The sequence below is a fragment of the Budorcas taxicolor genome, chromosome 5 (assembly GCF_023091745.1).
Source record: "Budorcas taxicolor isolate Tak-1 chromosome 5, Takin1.1, whole genome shotgun sequence".
Classification (NCBI taxonomy): domain Eukaryota; kingdom Metazoa; phylum Chordata; class Mammalia; order Artiodactyla; family Bovidae; genus Budorcas; species Budorcas taxicolor.
In genome coordinates this window covers 6,872,408-6,889,862 of record NC_068914.1, presented here as the reverse complement: position 1 = coordinate 6,889,862, position 17,455 = coordinate 6,872,408, and the positions used below count along the sequence as shown (strand labels likewise).

The following is a 17,455-nucleotide window of genomic DNA, read 5'->3' as shown; positions in this document are numbered from 1 at the left end:
AAGATACATACACCGGTGTCCACAGCAGTATTACTTACAATTGCCAAAGTATGGATGCCTCCATCAACAGATGAACAGTAGCCCGCTCCAATATTCTTGCCTGGAAAATTCCATGGACAGAGGAACCTGGCAGGCTATGGTCCATGGGGCTACAAAGAGCGGGACACGCTGAGCACAGATTAGTGATTAATGACTTTTCCTGTTATCTGTCCTATAGCGCCAAGGTCTTAGAATCAGAGAACTTACAATGGAACCCTTCATACTGAGTTTTCTCTACTTCACCCACATTTGTAGCTCTTCCTGTATGCTGCCTCTAAATTAACGGTGCAATTATCCAGCCGATCTCACTCCATTCAGTACACAGGGATTATGCTGAGTGCCTCCCTCATATTTATCAGCTACATTCAATCAGTCATTAAAACCTGTAAATTCCTCCTTAGTCTTACCTCTGTCATAAAACCCCTCTCTGTCCCTCTACTGCCTTAATTCCAACGTTGGTCACTTTTTGCTTAAACAATTGCAATAGATTCCTAACTGGTTTCTAAGTCAGTGAAACCTCTCCCACTCCACACTAACCATATCTTCCCAGTGATGTGACTAGGTAACTCGCCTTCCTTAAAACACTTAACATCTTTGGAAACAATACTAGCCTAAAGATTATTCATGAGCTGTTCACAATCTCAAGTGACAGATTTCTCTACAGTATTTTCCTGCCATTTTCAGGGTAAAGAAACAAGAACTGTGTGTGAGCTGCCAGTTTTATTACCCACATAAAACGCAAACCTTTGTGTCAAGATTTACATGGTTAGAGAATTATCATAAATCACAATTAACAATAGCTTAGATAAGGTTCACAAATTTTACATGTTGTTAAATCACCTTTATCGAAATACCGCCCCTCTAGTGTTTTACACAGGTTTATTTTTCTTCTTAGTGAAGCGAAGTTGCTCAGTCGTGTCCGACTCTTTGCGACCCTATAGACTGTAGCCTACCAGGCTCCTCAGTCCATGGGATTTTCCAGGCAAGAGTACTGGAGTGCGTTGCCATTTCCTTCTCCAGGGGATATTCCCGACCCCAGGGATCGTACCCTGGTCTCCCGCATTGTAGGCAGACGCTTTACCGTGAGCTACCAAGGAAGCTGGTACTTCTTACTACTTACCACTAACAAATATTTTGTCAATTTTTCGTCTCCACCAGAGTAAACGTCACAGTACCTTTGTTTTGCCAAAACAACGGAACAATGTTATCTTTTATTTGTATGGATCCCTAGTACAGAGCTTGGTACAAAGTTAGCCTCAGTAAATATTTAATGCGTAAATGGATAGGAGAAAAAAAGTCTTCCTCGCGTAACCAAAAAATAGGCTTTTCAATTTACAAATTATCTGAGTAGGAGCAGTTCTCAGAACAACCCTGTATAAGAGGCAGGCCCGTTGTACCCTATTACTCAAGTATTCGCTGAACCTTGAACATAGGTCGTGGGTTAAGTCACAAAACAATGAAATAAACTTCTAAAAATCCGCCTGTTCGCTCTCCGACCTTGTGTGACTCACACCCTTTCGTACATTTCACATCGGACCCAAGAAATCGGTTGGCTCCGGTCTGAAACTCCCAATTTGGCACACTATCTCGCAATACGTTCTTGAGAAGGCGCAAAAACGCAACAAGGGTAAAGAAATGCGGCCAAAGAATAATTTTTAGTTCTCATACTATCCTCTTATTCCTGCCGTTAAGAACGAAAGAACGTTCCGCTGTCCTCAGCAAAGACGGCTGAAACGCCCTCTCTGCCCACACCCACAATGGACGTTGACTGTGACGCTCTCAACCGTGCTCCACTGGCCCCGCCCCCTAACCCGGAACCCCTCCTTCCTACTATGCCCACCCTTCCGTTAGGGCTCCGCTCATGATTGGCTGTCCGTCGTAGTGTTTGCCGCTTCTCCGGATGCTGCGTCACACAGTGAGCTAAAGAGACTGCGCGCACAGTCAGCAAGAGGTGGGCGGAGGGAGCGGGAGGTTTGGGTGCTCGAGTTTCACCGGCCCGGAAGGGGAACTGCGCGCTAAAGGTGTCCAGGGACTGAGGTACGGCTGCCCCGGGCCTGCCGGGACCGCGATATTCTGTACTACGGACTGTCAGGCCTCTGGGGCCGCTGCCGACGTGTGGGGAAGGTCGAAGGCTGCGGCGCTGCAGACTGCGTCACGGCCTGGCGGCCCGTCAGTTTTCTCCTGCAGGTGACCCAGTGGAGGAGGTGGCGGCTGCGTACCTGGGGTAGGCGAGCAAGGGCTCGTCCTCTCTGCCCTCTTCTCGGGCAGCGAGGTGCTGATTCATTTCCGCGGCCGGGCGGCCCAGCCGCCGCTCTAGTAGATAAGGAGATCCCGAGTCTGCTGTGTTGTAGAAGTGGTGCGACTTTTGCTGCCCGGCTCTCATCCAAGTCTTGTGATAAGGGTGAACTTTCTCTGAGGACCAAGCGCCTGAGCTCATGAATGTGCACAGAAGCGTAAGGGCTCGGTAACATTACCCATTCTGGTAGCTAAGGCACCTGAGTTTCAGAGAACAAACCTGTGCACGAGGCCGCTTTTTTCTTATGGTAGAAGCAGAATTGCCACCTTGGAGGCCACTGAACTGGCGTGCCTCTGTAGGTGTGTTAAGGACTGAGAGGCACGGCAACTTTAGGCTGAGATGATGTAATGGCGTGAAAGTGCTAGAATGACATGGTATTTTCCCAAAGGATATTTGTCAGTGTTGTGTACCTCGCAGATCCCGTGACAGATCTGGAAATATACCTAGATATTTAAAAGCAAGGATTCTTAGCTTTCTTCTAGGGGTTAAATCATTAGAACAGGAGTTAGACCTAGAAGTCTACCATTTTAAGAAACATCCCAGGTGGTTTCAGTACCTTGAATATTTTTATGTTTTGTTTCCAGGGGAAGTAGTACTTAGCATGGGCTTCCCAGGTGGCTCAGTGATGAAATATCTGCCTACCAATGCAGTAACCTCAGGCTCAGTCTCTGGGTGGGGAAGATCCTCTGGAGAAGGATATGGCAGCTTACTCCAGTATTCTTGCCTGGGAAATCCAGGACAGAGGAGCCTGGCATGCTGCAGTCCATGGGGTTGAAAAGAGTCCCTTGGACTTAACCAACTAAACAACAACACTTGGCGTGTTTGGTTTCCATTGATGTTTTTTTTAGCCCTGAAAAGCAATATGACCTTGAAGAGTTAATCATTTCTTGTTTGGATGACATTTTTCTTCTGCTCAAAGTTACTATTAGCTCTCTTCTATAATTTCCTGCTGAATACTGGTGTGAATCTTCAGCCAAAACTACGTTTATAAAATACATCACACACCCTTTTACTTCTCTATTAGCCACATAACTCGAACAAATTATTTCTCTTGTTACTGTTCCTGTTGAGATTTAAGCCCATTTTGGTGATCTATCTCAAACGTTTTGTAAGATGGATTTCCTGAACTAACAAGAAACAAGCAGAGTATTATTATTGATTTAAAACGTCTCTTGATCTTTTCCACTAGGAAATGACTGGCTTTTATCTCTTCTACATCCTTCCTTCAGTTGGTTAATGGATTATTTTTTGTCTGTCTCTAGCATTTCAGATCTGCTTGGTAAACCTGGTGCACCACCATGCTGGCGGCAAGACTTGTGTGTCTCCGAGCACTACCTTCCAGGGTTTTCCACCCAGCTTTCACCAAGGCCTCCCCTGTTGTGAAGAATTCCATCACAAAGAATCAATGGCTTTTAACACCCAGCAGGGTAAAGATAATATTTTTATATTGTCTGTTTGTCTCTATGCTCCTGGGACCTTTTTTTTTTTTTCTTTGACAAAGCATGAAGCTCCCTACTCTGTCATTAGTGATTAACTGAAACAGCCCTGAAAAAGCCCCAAATCTGCACTCTCTCCCTATTGGCTTCTTATCATTCTGTTCTGTCCTTATCACATATGAAAAAGAACCCCTATAACTTCTTTACACCTCTTGGAGTTTCTCATTCAGAGAATTTAGAGTACTTTGTGAAGGATTGAGAGCTATATGGTTCAACAGAGAAATCGTGGATCCCATCGTCAAAAGCTTAAGACCCTGGGAATATTACCGGCTGGCTAGTTGCTAACCTTGTCATTTCAGCTCTTGCTTAGAGAGTGGTAAAATAAAATCTGTCAGGTTAAAGAGAAACCCATTTGCTTTTATCCTAGATTTCTGCTCTAGCATTCAGATTAGGAGTATAAATTTTAAAATGTGAGTTAGACAGAAATGTACAGAAGCTAAGAGAGACAACTTTTTTCTTCTTAAATTAACTGTTTCACTGTTGGAAAAGCTGAAATACAAGTAGAAGTCCTCTCTCCCTTTGGCTTTGTGTTGAGGGAAGAATTGAGCCCATTTCCCAGAAGAGAAATGTAGTTAATACTTATTGAATGCATATATTTTAAAAGTTAATGTTTAAAATGATAAGTCTAGAGGTATAAATAAAATTCATAGTTTATGAAATAAGTAATTCTGAAACTTGAACTCACTGTAATGAATTAGTCACTTCAAAGCTAGAGCACAGGTAGGGTCTACGTTTAATTTTTTAAAGATTAGCTAACCTTCATTCATAGTGAAGTTGCACACATAGAAAGCATCGAGTTACTTTTTACAGAGTTATCTAGAGTGTCGAGATCCTCTGTTTTCTTGTTAACATTCTTTTATGTGGGTGGTATGTGTTTTTGTTTTCATTTATGTCAGGAATATGCTACCAAGACAAGAATTGGGATTCGACGTGGAAAAACAACCCAAGAGCTCAAGGAAGCAGCTTTAGAACCATCGGTGGAAAAAATATTTAAAAGTAGGTGGCAGCCTTTAGTAAACTCTTAAGAGGCCCATGAACAACCTCCTTAAAATGTGTGCAAACTTGTGCATATGTGCATCTTGTCAGAAGAAGGGCAATCATCTTCAGGGATCTGATGACCCTGGAAAGATTGCTACTTGGCTCTGGGCTCAGTGGTTCCCAGTCAGATTTCTTCCAGAAAAAAATTGTACTTTCGCCATTTTTTTAAAGGATTATTAGTTGTTATGCTGTAATCTGAAAGTTATAATCTGTTAATGAAGTTCATTTGAAGTTGTGTAGACTCTTACTCAGACATAATATTTGTATGTTTCAGGCCAAGAGTAAATCACCAAAACATAGGTGTTAATAAAAACCTGGTTGTTCAAGAAGGGCCCATTTGGGGCCTCTCAGGAAGCAATACCTTAATGAAGTCAGTTTAGTTCATAGCTTGGCAACCTCAGAATTTTGATTGGTCATCTACCCAAAGTCAAAGAACACTACTTAACACCCTTGCGAAAGGTTAATACCTATCTTCCCTGACTTAAAATGGGGTTACATCTTGATAAACGCATCATAAGTTGAGGATGTTTGAAGTTCAGGATACGCTTAATATACCTGACCTTACGAATATCATATCATAGCTTAGCCTAGCCTACCTTAAATGTGTTGAGAAAGCATAACATTTGCCTAAAGTTGGGCAAAACTATTTTATACAGTGTTGGCTCCTTTCTGTGAGTTGTTGAATCCTGAAGGTGAAAAACAGACTTGCTGGGTGAGAGCAGAATGGTTATAAGTGTATGGGTCGTTTACCCGCACAATCAACTGGCTGACCGGGCACTGTGGCTTACTGTCATGGTCCCGCATCACAGGAAACTGTTACATTGCCTATCAGTAACCCAGGCAAAGATCAAAATTTAAAGTGCAGTTTCTACTTGAATGCATATTGTTTTTGTATCTTTGTAAAGTTGAAAAATATTAAGTTGGGGACCATCTGTGTGCAAATGGGAGAGAGCCCTATATGGCATTCCTCAGGGCATTTCTATTGGTCAGTTGGCCCTAGAAACCAAATTATATGAGTCATCTCAGTGCATAGTAACATTCTTAGTGAACAGACTTTGACTAAAGGGTGTAAGAGGTTCTTTGTTAATATCTCCATCCAGTTAAGAGTTGATAAATTGTTTCTTTCTCAGTACTCTTGAAAACAAGAGCACCCTCTTCCTTGATTCAGCTGCATAAACACTAATTACATTTTTCTTTGGTTATTTTTTTCTTGAGTATCTTTGTTAATAGTACTGTATAACATTTGACTGAAAATGTTCTCATCTTTCTAAGAGTGCCATGAGAATATACATCTCTTACGAATAAAATAGTGTGTATCACAGAAGTACCCCTGCATCGGCAGATAACACTGCATCCTCAGATTTTGTTAGAGTGGAATTACAGATGAATTAAGTCTGATCATGCTAGTCAAGATGACGGTATCAGTGTGCATCTCCTCCTGTGTTCCGCAGTTGATCAGATGGGAAGGTGGTTTATTGCTGGAGGGGCTGCAGTTGGTCTTGGAGCTTTGTGCTACTATGGATTGGGAATGTCTAATGAGATCGGAGCTATTGAAAAAGCTGTGTAAGTAAATTGTTCCCAAACAAGTCTAGCCTTAAAGCTTCCAGTTTTCTTCTCATCTTTATCTTTTGCCACTTTTGGAGTCTTTTATGTCCAGTGTTCGAACTGTGTGGAGATATGCATGAATAAAAACAATCTATTTCCTTGCCCCCTATTTATTCAAAGTAAATAGCAATCTTTACCACAGTTATATGTGTTTAAGCAAGGAGAAAATGTGGTGTTTTGTATACATGCCAAGTGCTTATATGTATTTTGTTACTTTTTATTGTAACTCCAACATACACATCATTTCCTAGATAATGGAATAAAATTTAGAGCAATAAAATGCTCTAAATTATCCAGGTCTCCCAGCCAATAAATGATTCAACCAAGATTCACATTCGTAATCCTATAAATTAACCATGTTGTGTTTCTTACAGAATTTGGCCTCAGTATGTGAAGGATAGAATTCATTCCACATACATGTACTTAGCAGGAAGTATTGGTTTAACAGCTTTGTCTGCCGTGGCAGTGAGCAGAACCCCTGCTCTCATGAACTTCATGATGAGAGGCTCTTGGATAGTAAGTCGGCTTGTTTTTGTTTTCCTTTCCCACTAAATAGCAAAAGGTTACATGAAAACTATTGGAGGAGGGGTATTAAGTGGAAAGAATACCTTACTGTATATGTTTTTGTTCAGGTAATATATGAATTGTGGATACAGCTAAACAAAGTAGGATATACATTCTTAGGCAAGTCAGGTGTTATTCCATGTTGAATATGTATTTTAGTAGCAGTAAAGGTGTTGGAACTTAAACTTACAGGGAACATCCTACTTACCTAGTAGCAAATTTAAAACAGCTCTATTTTATAGAAGTTCACTAAAAAATAAGGCAGATGAAAATCCATCTTAGAGATCAAGGAAAATAACTGTCACGAAAACCCAAGCTACTCTAAGAGTAGAATAATACTGCTACTGTTACTCTGGATTCTCCTTGAACCTATATAAGGCTTTATATTCAATGAGAGTTTCATTTCAGAGGACAGAGTACAGTTTTGTAAAACAGTTTGGAAAGAGGAGAGAAGGTAGTTCCCACAATTGACTTTATAATCCCATTCAAGTGAACTTTGAGTGTTTGAGGTCTGGAGTGTAAAGAAGACACAATTAGAAAGGGTGTGTTTGATTGCCAAGCTGAGGAGAGTGCCTAGCAGAGGCCGTTGCAGATACTGGAACAGCGAAAGTATGATGTGTATTTGAGCTTTAAGAGCCAACATGGAAGAGATGAGAAGCAAGTGTACCGGCTGTGTCTCTTCGAGGGATGATAGGAGCCCAAACTAAAGCAGTAGTGTGAGACTGGAAAGGAAGGGGAGATGGGAAAGTTTATCTAATATACTTACAGACTTCTCATGGCAAATTCCCACTGATTCTTTCCATTCTTCTTTTGGCAACCCAGATCCCCATGACTTCCAAGTCTATAATATTTCCACTATACTTTCCAAAAGGACAACCATTTGCAGTTATCTAGCCATTTGGACGCTTGAGTATTAGGGTCTTGCTTCTCAGATGGGTGTAAGGATCTCCTAGCCTCGAGGTTATTGAAGGCATAGAATCAGCGTGTTGCATTCTCATCAGGTATGTCAGTTTTAATGAGGTAAACAGTTTAAAGCAGTGCTTTTATAATAAAGCAAACATGAAAGATTAAAATATACAAAAGAGTTGAACCCCTAAAATAAGACTTAAAGGAAGTGCTTGAACCATATTCTCAGGTGCCTGTAGGCGTAAGATTAGTCCCACCTGCTGTTAGGGCTGCTTAAGTAAAATAGTTTAGAAAGCCAGACAAGGTGCTACAGAGATGAAGAAGCCTTTGGAAGGTGACAGGCATACGCATGATGTCAAAGTACCAAGGACAAAGTTTGTGCTTTTGAAACAGAGTAGAGACATCTGACGCTGCTTATAACAGCCATGGTACCTACTAAGAAAACTTTCTCAAGGAAGTAATCCTTGAATATGTCAGCCAGATAGGAAGAGAGGTATTTTTTGGCACAATAAACAGAATTAAAGAGGCAGGAAACTGGGATGTGTTTGCAGTATACCACTTCAGTGTAGCTGAAGTGTAGGGTATGGGAAGGTAAAAGGCAAAAAATGGACCTGCATCATGAAGGATTTTAAAAGAAAAATACACAATTACGTTAGATATCCTGAAAATGCAGAGATCCATGAAGTAGCTTTTAGTAATTGTTTCTCCGTTGGAAGATGTTGGAGTAGAATCCATTGTGCTATTGTGTATTATGAGTGAAAGCTTTCCCATTCTCAGCAAAAATAGCTGTTCCATTTACCTGTACTTTACCACAGGGGTTGACCATTCAGATGTCCTTGGTTCAGGCAGATGAGGCAGATGATTGAGGCAGGCCTGGTATGTTACACGGGATTATTGGCATCTAGAGAAGTGAAGTGAAGTCGCTCAGTTGTGTTCAACTCTTCGTGACCCCATGGACTGTAGCCCACCAGGCTCCTCAGTCCATGGGATTTTCCAGGCATGAATACTGGAGTGGGTTGCCATTTCCTTCTCCAGGGATCTTCCTGATCCAGGGATCAAACCCAGGTCTCGTGCATTGTAGGCAGACGCTTTACCATCTGAACTACCAGGGCATCTAGAGAATGCCTTCCCAACTAAATGAACTCACTTTTGTTTGTTGGTTTGAATAGCTGGCCAAACAAAATGTCTGCTGCCTAATCTTGCCAAAGGGTGGCAAGTATGCAGTTTCTGCCTTAAATTTCCTGAAAATTATCTTTCTTGCATTACAAACATTTCTTTCTTGTGCACACAGAATATATCAATGTGTAACAGTGGAAATCTAACATAGGCAAAGAAGAGGGATGAGGGCCAGCCAATTCAGCCAACAAACTGGGAGGACAGAAACGAAGACTCTTATTTCTCGTCTTTTTCTTGTGCTCCTATTTTTCAGGTTTTCATTTAGAGAATAGAGTTTAAGGCAGTGTGCCATATATGTTCTAATTGGTATATCATGAGTAATTGTTTTTAATGTTAGTGTTATGCCAAAATATAGTCTAAAATAATTGTTCTGGGATTTTTAAAGTGGTTCTGTTATACCTCTGTCTAACAAGAATAAAAAGATTTATTTTTACATCTTTATTTATTTGACTGTGGTGGGTCCTTGTTGCTGCCCATGGGCTCTCTAGTTGCACATGCAGGGCCTCTCGTTGCTGTAGCTTCTCTTGCTGTGGAGCACAGGCTCTCGGCGTGTGGGCTCGGTAGCTGTGGCTGCTGGGCTCTTGAGCACAGGCCTGGTTACCTCGCGGCATGTGGGGCACTCGCGGACCAGGGGTCAAACAGGCGTCCCCCAGCATTGCAGGGTGGACCACCAGGGGAGCCCAGAATAAAAACTCATTTACTTAAAGTTGTCTGCAAAACTTTATGTATAACAGTAGGGGGCACTCTTGCTAATTTGATCAAACTGAAGTAAGCACAAGGCCTTTTAATGTGCTAGAAAAAGAAAGGATTCTGTTTATTATTCTTCATCTTTTTAAGCACAGTCTACCGGAAGGACTAACTGCACTTGGAACTCGTGGGTTCTACTTTGTTGTTGTGTAAGGATCAGTTTTTCTTAGTAATACATGTCTTTCAGACCATTGGTGCAACCTTTGCAGCCATGATTGGAGCTGGAATGCTGGTACAGTCAATATCATATGAGCAGAGTCCAGGCCCAAAGCACCTTGCTTGGTTACTACATTCTGGTATGTTGTTTTAAAATTGCTATTACACAGTCTTAAACTACCTTTTTTGATGGCTCTTCACAGTCATAAATGACACGCACAATTTAATTAAGCCTCTGGTCTACTAAACACTGAGAGTTTCCTGCACTTATTCCTGGTTGTATTACTGCTCCATTCTGGCAAGTTAATGTTTCTGGTACGAAGACCATGGACAGCCCCAGTGTTACACTCTTCTCTGGTAATAGTCTAGATAGGCAGAGGTTTCATTTTATGTGTTTTGTCTAATACCAGGAGGATTTCAAGTCTGGTACACATCACTTGAGAATTGTTCTTACTGTATATCTTTCAGAAAATAAAAAACTGAAGGTCTCCACCAGGGACAGAAGAGGTAAAAATAAGAGAGAGGTTCTTGCAGTAGAGTATAGGGAAGAAAGCAATCGAAAAGATGTTTGGAAATGCACTTCTAATTAGCTCTACTTCTGTGCAGCTAATGTGACACCATTAGCTGGATCGACATTTAGATAGATCTTGACACGAAGTTACTGTAGGCAAGGCAGAGGCTGTCCAACCCTGGTATTCTGGAACAGTTTTAATATTCTTTGAGGTGTTTGTAATAGTCTCCTTCATTATGGAATGACACATGCTTGTTTACATAAAGTATTTTCTATGGCAAGTATCTGCCTCTGGGTTGAGTAAAGAGCCAGCCAGGTGCAGAACCAAAATGCTTCTTAGATGCATGTTCCCTGCCACAAAATAAGACAAATTCTATAAGCATTTCCATGAAACTTCCAGGGAGAGAGACCGAAATGTTTTCCACATGGGTTAGTACATGGAAATTAGGCTTTGGACACCCAATATGATGAATCTCCAGTGTGAAATACAGCATTTACATTCATGTGCTGTCTTTGGGAGAATATGAGACAGCATGCCTTCCCAACCTTGGCTTTCAAGTCTCTCTCCCATTAGGTCTTAGGTAATTCAGCCGTAGGTATTTTCCATGGAGCTTTACAGGATGGAACTTTAGTGGATGGGAGGGCAGTAATCCCAGTATTTTCCTTTAATACCAGTATCCTGCTTTTAAGAAGAAAATTATTTATGACATAGTATGCCTTTGCTGCTTTTTAAAAAAAAGTTATTTTAAACCTTTTCTTCATCTCATTTCTTCCAAATGTGAATGTTATTATAACGACTTGGTAGACTCAGATCCAAATAATGAACTACATTGAATTTGACAGAGTTACTAAAATTCTAGACTAGTGTTTATACTTGTGAGTATTGATTATTTGGCTAGAAATGGCGTTACTGTTGTGATTTAGAATTTGGATAGGTATAAGTTTTAGCTTAGGAGTTTTGTGGCTACTGTTAATAAAATAAGGAGAAAACTTTGTAGTCCTGTTGTTTAACAGTAAGCTGTAATATGTTCAAAAGGCAGGTTAATTAGAAGCATTTTGCTTTTGGTGGTTATGTAGTAAACACTTAAGTGCCCACTTGGTCTTTCTCCAGGTGTGATGGGTGCTGTGGTGGCCCCTCTGACGATATTAGGGGGCCCTCTTCTCGTCAGAGCTGCGTGGTACACGGCTGGCATTGTGGGGGGTCTCTCCACCGTGGCCATGTGTGCGCCCAGTGAGAAGTTTCTGAACATGGGGGCGCCCCTGGGTGTGGGCCTCGGTGTCGTCTTTGTGTCCTCTCTAGGTAAGCCACTATGCTTTGACACTTGGTTCTTGGTGTCCTGAAATCATCTCACATACCCTGGTATTCTAATGGAGAGAATGTAGTCAGTGTCATTTTTAAAGTTGATTAAAAGGTATATGCCAGTTTGACTGGCTTTACTCCTTCGGCATAATGGCAGACCATTATTACTGGTTTAACCAAATACATCTAAAATGAAAAAGTTGGTCTGGAGAACATGAAAATTGCTCTGATGCAGGAACGTTCCTATTATGTGGGCAGGTGACCCATTGCAGGAATGAGTATAATGGGTTTTGAACTAAATGTATTTAAAATTAGACAGTACACTTACTCAAATGTTTCCTTACCTGTGCAGTATACCAAAGAAAAAGATTTGTGAGTAATGTTGATTATAAATCCCAGGTACAGAAAAATCTTTTCAAACATTTTTTTCCGCATTTTGATTTCAGGATCGATGTTTCTCCCGCCTACCACTGTGGCTGGCGCCACTCTGTACTCAGTGGCAGTCTATGGTGGGCTAGTTCTTTTCAGCATGTTTCTTCTGTATGATACACAGAAAGTAATTAAACGTGCAGAAGTGGTACCAGTGTATGGAGTTCAGAAATACGATCCCATTAATTCGTAAGTAGCCTTGACTGACTTTTCTTCATTGCATAAGGCTGTTTGTGTTGGCTTGGCCTGTTTTGTTTTATGAGTCTTAGTTTCCAAGGGCTGCTGGAACAAACTGTGTAAACTGGGTGGTTCACAGCAACAGAAGTGTATTCTGTTCCAGAGCCCAGAAGTGTGACATCAGGGCATCATCAGGGCTGGTGCCCTCTGAGGGTTCCCGGGGAGCATCTGGCCCTTGCCACCCTCCTAGCTTCTTGTCGTGACCAGCCGTCCTTGGCATTCCTCAGCTTCTGTCACTCTGACTCTGCTCCTGTGTGCATGTGATGTTCTCGCTGTATCTCTGTCTCATCAGTTCAGTTCAGTCGCTCAGTCGTGTCCAACTCTTTGCAGCCCCATGGACGCCAGCTCGCCAGGCTTCCCTGTCCACCACCAAGTCCCAGAGCTTGCTCAAACTCATGGTCATTGAGTCGGTGATGCCATCCAGCCATCTCATCCTCTGCTGTCCCCTTCTCCTGCCGTCAGTCTTTCCCAGCATATTATGTCTCTCATAATGATGCCATATTGGACTAAGGTTCACCCTTCTCCAGTATTACCTCTTCTTAATTCACATCCTAATTACATTCACAAAGACCCGAAAATAAGGTCACATTCACAGATAACACAGGTTAGGACTTGAACATATCTTTTGAGTTCAGCCTGCAACAATGACTTTGTTGAATTTTAGTATTTTATTGCTATTAATGTTTGGTCTGGTCTCTCTCCTTAGTAAGCTATATGTACATGGAACATTTGATTATATTGCAACTAATTGTGATAATTAGCTGTGTATTCAGTTGATTCAGAGTATTGTACCTATTTTTGTTAATTAGCCTTATAAAACTGTTGTCGGTAAGTTTTTTTGTAGTTTATATTTAACAGACTTTAAAAGTGAAAAAAAGATTAGTCAAGTGTTGTTTTTGGAGAGTGTACATAATTGACTTAATTTTTTATAGAAAAGCCTGTTTTATTAAAAGTTGAGAACACTTCAATTTTAAATTTGTTATTAAAAATTGAAAATTCCATTTTGGAAATATTCAGCTTACGTGCTGATGTTAAGTGTTGTATAATGATGGTGTTTGCTTTCCTTGGTGTCTCCACCAAAGTAAATTATTTAAGTAATTTCCGTGAGTTTCACAGTGTCTATGACATTTCTAAAAGTAACTTATTTTTCTTTATTTAAAACAATATAATGATTTTTTTTTAAGTGTTCCTATAATGCTTACAGATTTGTAGCAAGTTTCTTTGGAGGTGATGCGGGGAGGCAATAAGGAAGTGTATTATATTTTAAAATGCCAGACTTGTGTCTAACACATTTTTGTAAAGGTGTTTCTTCGGTCTTGTTTTGATTAGTTCATTGTCTATCACCCTTTCTTTTCTTCTTTTTTTTAAACAAAATAACTGCACTCAAAGAGTACCAGAGAATATAAAGATTTTTTTTAAAACTGCCCTTCAACAAAGATTAATTTGCCAAAAGAAAATCTTGACAGTTTGCTAGTCTAGGACTTCCTTTTTTGTTGTTTAGTCGCTAAGTAGTGTCCCGACTCTCTTGCAGCCCCACCAGCTATAGCCTGCCAGGCTCCTCTCTCCCTGGGATATCCCAGGCAAGAATGTTGGAGTGGGTTACCATTTCCTTCTCTAGGGAATCTTCCAGACCCAAGGATCGAACCCACATCTCATGGATTAGCAGACAGATTCTTTACCGTTGAGCCACCAGGGAAACCCAGGGTTTCTTTAGTTGACATCTTTTAAAAAATTTCCATTTCATATACCTAGGACACATAATCAGTATCGCTCTTTCTCTCCTTCATTAAGGAATAGTTTTTGTCATTGTTATAAGAACTGCGTCATATTTAATGGACATAATTTCTTTTCTAGGATGCTGGGAATCTACATGGATACATTAAACATATTTATGCGTGTCGCCAGTATTCTGGCAACTGGAGGCAACAGGAAGAAGTGAAGTGACTCGGCTTCTGACATCCTCAATACATCAGATATCTGGCTTGTTTAATAGGGGCAGATATTCATTAAATAGTTTGTACATGCAGCTTTCGTTGACGTTTAGAAGATAAGAACTTGCCATCGTGTTTCAGACGCTCCCGGGATGTGATGCTTCGGGTCTGCTTTTCTCCGGGAGAATAAATTCAGTAGTTCTCTTCCAGATAGCACGTGCATTTTCAGTTCTTGTGTCTGAGTAATTCTAAAACGTTCAAATGATTGTGAAAACCAAGGTCTGTTTTGCAGGAATTTGAGTGTTTTATCTATTTTAAAATTTATTTGGTTTAGTGAAAGTTCACAAATTTGTGTACCTGCAGTTTCCTTTTTGGAATATGGAATATTAACAAGTAATGTCATAAGTGATGAAAGGATTTGTTGAAGGGACCAGAGAGAAGCAAAAGGGCACCTGTGGTGTTTCTTTGAACGCTCAGCACTGAGGCGATGGCGGCAGGCAAGTCACAGAGTCTGCACGTTGGGAAAGAAGGCATGGCTGCATCTCTGCTGAGCCTGCCAGACACGCTGAGCAGATAACAAAGACAGATGATTCTCCAGGCTCTCCTTTCAGTACAGATGGGATCATGTTTGACTTCCTGTTGTCTCACACTGTTAGGAGAGTTCAAAATGCTAACCACGTGGAGAATTCCTGTTATAACCTGTATGTTGTAAGTCTTACTTTTGAATCACCTGAAACAAAATATCCTTAAAACACTCAGGAAAAAATATTCAAAGCATGAATCTTATTGCATCTTTAAATACACAAATAGTATCTGCATAATTGCTGAAAAATTTTGCAAATATATTGAGATGCTTAAAGAAATGTATGCTTGCCTTTCTCATTTCTTCAAACTGTAAAGCTTTTATCAGAAAAACCTGTTTGTGATTTATACTTGAGATTATGGAAGTTTTTCCCTTTGATTTGATTTCTTGCATTCAAAAAGGAAGGCAAAGTGAGGCTTTTTACATGAACTGTATCGATCAAAAATGTAATGGAGAAAACACTTCATTAGAGTTTCCCCCGCCAGAATTTTCCTTCCCCATAGACCGTTATCTTTTGCCCTTCGTAAGTTTTTTGATACAGAAGAGTTATTTCTGGAAGTTCTTAGGGATGAGAAAAGGGTATGATTATTGAGATGGTCTATCAACAAATATTTATTACAGTGATCCAGAAAACTTCTAACCACCTCACTTCAGGATGTTTATTTCTGAATAATAAAGGCTCTAGTCAGATGGTGATTGGTATGTAATTTTTCCAACTGAACCATCCATATGCATACCATTGAATAGAGGTTTTGTTCCAGAAAGCAAATGACTCTTACTGACACAGTACATAGAGGAGTAGTTGTTTAGCCGCTAAATCATGTCCACCTCTGTGTGAACCCATGGACTGTAGGTCACCAGGCTCGGCTGTCCGTGGGATTTTCCAGGCAGCAATACTGGAGTGGGTTGCCATTTCCTTCTCCAGGGTATCTTCCTGACACAGAGATCGAACTTGGGTCTTCCTACATGGGCAGCCGGATTCTTGACCATTGAGCTACAGTATGTCATGATTATAACCATGGTACTTCCAGCTGCTGCTGCTAAGTCACTTCATTTGTGTCCAACTCTGCGACCTCATAAATGGCAGCCCACCAGGCTCCCCCGTCCCTGGGATTCTCCCGGCAAAAACGCTGGAATGGGGTGCCATTTCCTTCTCCAGTGCATGAAAGGGAAAAGTGAAAGTGAAGTCGCTCAGTCCTGTCCAACTCTTAGTGACCCCATGGACTGCAGCCCACTGGGCTCCTCCGTCCATGGTATTTTCCAGCCAAGAGTACTGGAGTGGGGTGCCATTGCCTTCTCCAGCTAGACTGCATTTATTTGATCCCTAGCTCTTCTATTTATTCCTTTTGTGACTGCAGGCCTTTCTCCCCATTTCCTTGTCTGTAAAATGAAGAGGACAACAGAACTACCTCGTAGGGTTAAGATGAAATGTACGGGCACTTAGTAACACTGTCTAAGCTTTACCTGCTGTTGCCGGCTGGTTTTGAAGGGATTATTTTTTTCTTAAAGATCTGTGAAACCTGTATTTGTTTTCCCTTGTCTACCTTGGTCTTAAAAGTGTAATCTTACAGGTTGTGTTAGCCATGTTTCAGAATTCACAGTTTATATTCTTAGGTTTGTATCATACACAATGCAAAATGATGTATCTCAACACTGGGTGTCAGGCAAAAGCTTATCTAGAAAATCGGGGGGGTGGTCATTTTATTGTAGATAATGAAGACTTCAATATAAAGAGATAAAATATGAGTACTTATAAATTAAGATAGTAGGTCTAAAATGATAATAGGAAATCTCCAGTTCTCTGGCTCCTGTTAACATACCACTGGGTTTTTTTCCCTTCATGTGACTCACAGCGAAGAGTGGAGACCTACTGATTGATAGGCTTTAGAAACAGAAAAAAATCTGTTTCTCATTTTCTAAAACATCCGAATTGTTAAAGGATAACTGAGATTTGTGATTTTAAAAAACCACACAAAATAATAAAGGCCTGTTTGGTTTGCTTAGAATGGTATCTAATGAACATTCAGAGGGCGTGAATATAGCAGACACCATGCTAACTGGACCTAGGGGAGACAATAAGAAGTGGAAATGGCCTTCTAAAGCACAGCAACCTCATGTAAGAACAACCATAGTCTATTGTGATGAATGTTACAAGAGAGGTGAACAAAGTGTGTTTCTAAGACGTCCAAGGAGGAAGTCCTCAAGAGTAAACAGTTACGGCACATAAAAAAGGTAGGGTGTTTTACACAGCAGCAACAGTGGAGTCAGGGCAGAGACATGGGGGAAGATGGTGAGACGTGAAGCCCGATTTCCTGCCCACAGCTGGTAGTGAGTGCTGGACCGGGGGCCCTGGACTTTCTTGAGTATTTTATGTGCATTTTAATTGTTAGGATCTGGGAAGAAAGGCATGTGTTCCTTAAAATTGTTCATCTGTGAGGGAT

At 40.9% G+C, this 17,455-nt stretch overlaps 1 protein-coding gene across 3 annotated transcripts; it reads left to right on the top strand.

The window, feature by feature from the left end:
- The first annotated feature begins 1,961 nt into the window (after window positions 1–1,961).
- GHITM (growth hormone inducible transmembrane protein) lies at window positions 1,962–14,642 on the top strand. Of its 3 annotated transcripts, none has more exons than XM_052639556.1 (9): window positions 1,962–2,076; window positions 3,598–3,762; window positions 4,728–4,827; window positions 6,321–6,432; window positions 6,849–6,990; window positions 10,055–10,163; window positions 11,646–11,834; window positions 12,281–12,452; window positions 14,355–14,642. In XM_052639556.1, exons 2-9 carry the CDS (start codon window positions 3,634–3,636, stop codon window positions 14,437–14,439), a joined length of 1,038 nt encoding a protein of 345 aa, XP_052495516.1. In that variant the 5' UTR covers window positions 1,962–2,076; window positions 3,598–3,633; the 3' UTR covers window positions 14,440–14,642. The 3 variants fall into 3 exon arrangements, with proteins under 3 accessions (XP_052495516.1, XP_052495517.1, XP_052495515.1); XM_052639557.1 differs by lacking the exon at window positions 1,962–2,076 and adding an exon at window positions 2,097–2,226; XM_052639555.1 differs by lacking the exon at window positions 1,962–2,076 and adding an exon at window positions 2,119–2,263.
- Window positions 14,643–17,455: the final 2,813 nt, after the last annotated feature.

Coding starts and splice junctions, on each gene's coding strand:
- GHITM (XM_052639556.1), top strand. CDS start 3,634: ATGCTGGCGGCAAGACTTGTGTGTCTCCGAGCACTACCTTCCAGGGTT. Junction 6,433..6,848: donor GGAGCTATTGAAAAAGCTGT/GTAAGTAAATTG, acceptor TGTTTCTTACAG/AATTTGGCCTCAGTATGTGA. Junction 10,164..11,645: donor TGCTTGGTTACTACATTCTG/GTATGTTGTTTT, acceptor GTCTTTCTCCAG/GTGTGATGGGTGCTGTGGTG.